Source organism: Gavialis gangeticus, unplaced genomic scaffold (genome assembly GCF_001723915.1).
Source record: "Gavialis gangeticus isolate Ggan-Ray unplaced genomic scaffold, GavGan_comp1, whole genome shotgun sequence".
Lineage (NCBI taxonomy): Eukaryota > Metazoa > Chordata > Crocodylia > Gavialidae > Gavialis > Gavialis gangeticus.
In genome coordinates, this window is record NW_017729029.1 from 10,816,883 (window position 1) to 10,821,695 (window position 4,813).

A 4,813-nucleotide genomic window follows, 5' to 3' on the forward strand; every position below is an offset into this window, starting at 1 on the left:
GAGCGCCCCCGTGCCCTGCGCAGCCCGCCTGCCCGCCCCGTGCAGCTGCGCAGCCCCAGGAGACAGACAGACAGACAGACGGGGCTCTGGGCGGCCGCCAGCGGCGAGCACGCGGCTGGCTTTGCGCGTCATGCAGCAGCAGCAGCCTCGAGCACAGAAATACCTTCGTCTTCGTCCCCGTCATTATCGGCTAAGTCCTCGCCCTGTTTCTTAGCGCTGGCTCCTAGGGACCAAACACGAGGAGACAGAACAGGAAAGGAAAACAGAACACAAAACAAGAGAATTCAAAGAGAGCGAGACAGCAGGGACGGGGCCGCCGCCCGCCCGCCGGGCTCCGCACACAGCACCTCTCCAGCTGCCCGGGCTCTGGCCCGCCCGGGCCCCTCGCCTGCAGGGCCTGCACACCTGGGCCGTGGCCTGGGGAAGGGGCAGGAGCCATGGGCTGGGGCCACTCTGGACGCAAGCAGGAGGGCCGTGGAGCCTGCCGCATGCAGGCCTACCCAGGCGTCTGCCCACGTACCTGCCTCCCGTGCGCCCTTCTGGCTGCCTCTCCTTCCCGAGCGCCGCATGCTGCCCCCACTGCCTCCGTGCCACAGACAGTGCTCAGCCAGCGCTGGGGCAGTGCGGCCGGCTGCACAGGTTCGCGTGGTCAGGACCCGAGTATTGCGTTGCATGCCCCCGCTTTGGGCCAGAAGCGCCTTTGTTCCCCAGGCACCGGCTGCCCAGGCCCCAGCCCTCCAGGCTGCAAGCAGGTGGTGCCGCGTCTCTCGGGCACGGAGCACCAGGAGGCCCATGTGCAAGCAGCTGGCATGTGCCCACCCCCCCGCACGACTGCTGCTGCAGGTGCTGGGCCTGCTCACAGTGGGTTGCCTGTCTGCATGCGCGGTGCACGGGTGGTGGCAGCAAGCGCCAGAGCCTCCCTCGCACCTCGTGCAGCCCAGGGCACACAGCCTGGGACCACAGCCCCCGGGCGTCCTGCACTGCATCAGCAGGACCTGCTCTCCCCCGCCCCGTGCCGGGCAGCGGGGTCACAGGGAGCCAGGCACCAACAGGCAGACGGGTTGGAGGTCTCCGCCCCAGCTCCCCCTGCCTGACCACAGCCCCTGCTCTGGGCCGAGACCAGATTAATGCTCCCTGAACTGCCCCGGGGCTGCCTCTGCCCCCACAGGCACCTCGTCCAGCACAGGGAGAGGGGGCGGTCAGCCCAGCAGGGCAGGGAGAAGCCTCCCCCCATGCTCCAGCCAGCGCAGGGCCCCTGTGAGACCAGGGACCCCTGGCCAGGCCAGCTCCACAACTCGCCTGCCACACCCTGACACCTGGGCCACAACTCCCTCTGCCTGCCACCCCCTGTGCCGGCTCAGTCCCTGCCTTGAGCCCGGGCTGCAGACGCCCTCCGCCCCAGCAGCCCGTGCCCTGCAGACCGCAGCCGACGCGGCGGGCCCCAAATGCCGTGCTGGCCCCGGGGCTGCAGAGTCGCTGCTAGTGCCGAGTAGGTTGCAGGGGCCAGGCGCCTGCAGCCGGCAGCTTGCTGGGACCGGCTGCACAGGGCAGGCAGGCTGTGCCGCTGCACGGTGCGTGCGGAGAGCCCCGCGTGCTGGAAGCACACGCAAGCAGCCTGTGGTGAGCCAGTGCAGAGCGCAGGCGCGCCGCTCGGTGACACCGGGGCAAGGGGAGCCCTCAGCCCGGAGCAGGGGACGCCGCAGCCTGGCCAGGGGAGCCTGGTGCCAGGAAGGCACAGGGGGAAGCCTGACAGCCCCCACCTCTACACCAAGAGGAGCAAGGCCCAGGCACCCCGTGCAGCAAGGGCACACAGGGTGCCTGGTACCGTGCTACGAGTCGCCCAGGCCGGCGGCTTGCTCCGTGCTTCCCTCCCTGACTCAGGTGACCCCGGGCATCTGCAGTGCAGAAGGCAGGGCAGGCTCCAGGGGTGGGGGCGAGACCCCACACTGCAGGCGGATGGGCCCAGGGCCCTGGCCTTCCCCAGGCACTGGCCTGCATTCATGCCTCGCTAGGAATACATTGACACCTGCCCGGTTATGCGCGTGGCCTAGAGCTCCTGCAGCCCTGGGACACATGGGAAGCCCAGCAAGCCCCAGGCCTCTGGCTGCGTGTGGCTGGCCCAGGCACCCCACCGTCCCCGCAAGGGCTGGCACCCCTGAGCACTTGGCCTTCAACTGCGGGAACGGCACATGCAATGGTGGAGGCCAGATCCCCCAAGGAGGCTCCAGAGCAGGGCAGAGCCTGCCGGTCTGGTCACAGCCTGCTGCAAAAGACCCAGCTGTGGGGGGTCAAGGGTGCGGGGAGGGAGGCTGCTTGCCAAAGCGGGCAGGAGAGGCTGGTGCTGAGGCTGCAGGCAAGGGACAGGGACAATTTTCCCTCCCCAGTGCTCCTGGCGCTCTCAGAGCCAGTAGCACGGGGGCTGCGGTGCTGCCTGCAGACGCAGCTCTGCGTGGGACACGGCTGCTGCCCCAGCACTCGCTTCACCTGTGCCAGGCTTCACTTGCAGCCTCTGTGCCCCCAGGGCAGCGACCCTGGCCAAGAGGCCCAGGCCAAGGGCGGATCAGAGCTGGGGGCACGGTCTGGCTCAGCCGGCCCCTCCAGGACCTCGCATGGGCCCTGCCCCGCCAGCACCTTGCTTGCTGCTCCCGTACGAAGCACAGTACAGAATCCCAGAGCCGTGTAGGGGCTGGCAGGGACCCCAGCGGTCGCTAGCGCAGCCCCTGCCGGAGGCAGGATCAGCCCTGTCCAAACCAGGCCAGGCACACCCATCATCTAACCTCTTCATAACTCTGCGGCCAACCCTGACACAGCACAGACATTGCACCCAAACCTGCCACCGGGAAAGCAGGGGGCCACAGCGGCCGCAAGGAGCGATTCCAGCAAGAGGCCATGCAGGCTGTAGAGCAAGGCAACTCCCTCCCCAGCCCAGACCAATCTGACCGGGGGAAATTCTTTTCAGACCCCAAATCTGGCATCGGTCTCAGCCCGAGCACAGGGGACAGACCCCCTAGGCAGGACCCTGTGGGGTGGGTCCCGGCAGGAGGACTGGCACAGTCCCATGCCCAGCCTAGGGTGCAGCAGCTCACAGCGCCTCTGGGGAAGGCTTCCAAACCCCCTGACATAGGTAGCAGCAAGAGGGGAAGGAATTCCCTCCCGGTCCCTCCCATGTGGCAGCCAGCAAAGCCGGGACGCCTGGGAGATGCCCACAGCAGAGCACAGGCAGCACGATGCCTAGATCACCCCTGCCCCGCGCCTGTCCAAGCTCTTTCACACTCCCAGTGACGGAGAACCTGCAGCTTTCCTGGTGCCTACCCCACGGCCTCCCTGCGCTGTAGTAACGTTTCCCTGAACTCGTGTCAACCTGCTGTGCTGCAGCTGAGAGCCACTGCTTGTGCATGCTCTCTGCAGCCAGAGCGGAGGCGCTCTCCCTCCTCCACGGGCATGGCTGCCATGTCCCCCTGCTTGAGCAGGGGTTGCGTCCATTTCCAATCACAGAACAATGCTCGTGGCACAGCACATTGTGGGCGTGGCAGAAGTCAGCGTCGGGCTGAGCGACCTGGTGCAGGGGCAATGTGCCTTTACCAGCCCCCAAGTGTCTCTGCGGGAGGCTCGGGGTCCTGTGGCCTGTTGCTTGCCCTCCCAGGCTCAGGCACACGCCCCACGCCCCACGCCTGCATCCTGGCCCTGCCCTGGTGCTAGCCCACCAGGTCTGGACGTGCCCAGCAGGGCCTTGCTCACCAACGGCCGTGCACAATCCCCTGGTCCGTGATGGGCAGCGGTGCAGGGGATGCCAGCCCTGCACTGGGTCCCGTGGCACACAGCAGCTCCCCTGGGGCAGGGGCATGCCTGGCAGGCAGTGGAGGCTGGCGCAGCAGGAAGAAGGGCTCGCAAGGACCAGGAGCTGGTGCCACCTGAGAGGAGGCTGCCTGCCTGCTTGGGAGGCACGGGAGAGACTCGCTGGTGTGCCACCCCGATGCTGGGAGACTGAGGGAAGAGCCAGCCCAGCACCGGGAGGAAGAGCAAAGCAGCCAACCATGGCACCGGGGGGACCTGCCCCATGCCAAGCCCAGCTGCATGGGGAGAAGGTGCTGGGACCTGCCTGCCACCCACCAGGTGCCCGAGCCCAGGTGGGCGAGGGCAGGACCGGCCCTCGCATGTGGCAGCTGCACAGGGCCACGCACATCACCCCGCTCACCCCAGCCTTTGGGAAAAGGTGTCCTATCCCTGCGGCTGTCGGGGAAGCAGCTGCGGCCTGGGCCCAGGGCCTGCACTGCACTGACCACAGTGGCTGCAGGCCGGGCAGCTGGGACAAGGACGGCTCCAGGACCCTCCCTGCAGCGTGGTGGGAACAACCCCTCGGCACGGGACCCAGACGGTCCCAGCCCTGCCTCTGGGCAGGCCGGCGGGGCGCAGAGCACAGGCGGTGTGTGACCAGGCTGGGTCACACAAGCCCGGAGCCAGGCTGGGCCCGGGGGCAGACAGCCTGGGTGCCGGGGCAGGCAGGGCCGGCACCGGCGTGTAGGCGCAGGGGGGCAGGCCCCAGCACTGCTGGCAGGACCCCCAGGCACAGGCACGTCCGGGCGGGCCCAGCCCCACGGCACGCGGGGCAAGCAGGCTGCACAGATGTCGAGGCCCCTCGGTTCACCCCATTCCCGTCCCCGGGCCCCGGCTCCTGTCCCTGTGAGTGGCGGTTGCCCTGGCCCAAGCTGGCGGCAGAACCGACCTCCCGGTGCCGGCCCAGCCATGCCCTGGCGAGGGAGCATCACGCAGCCGGGATGGCCAAGAGGCCCCTCGGAGCAGGGCGGGCGGGCGG

General features: G+C 68.7%; 1 protein-coding gene across 2 annotated transcripts in view; it reads right to left on the bottom strand.

Annotated features, from left to right (window-relative positions):
• The window catches only part of NLGN3 (neuroligin 3), a 23,645-nt gene that overhangs the window by 17,502 nt on the left and 1,330 nt on the right, over positions 1-4,813 (bottom strand). The window contains exon 2 of one of the 2 annotated variants that reach the window (XM_019521245.1): positions 164-223. The exons of the other annotated variant lie outside the window; for it this stretch is intronic. Within the exon in view, the coding sequence (XP_019376790.1) occupies positions 164-223 (60 nt within the window). The remainder of the gene's footprint in view (positions 1-163; positions 224-4,813) is intronic. 2 annotated transcript variants of the gene reach the window in all.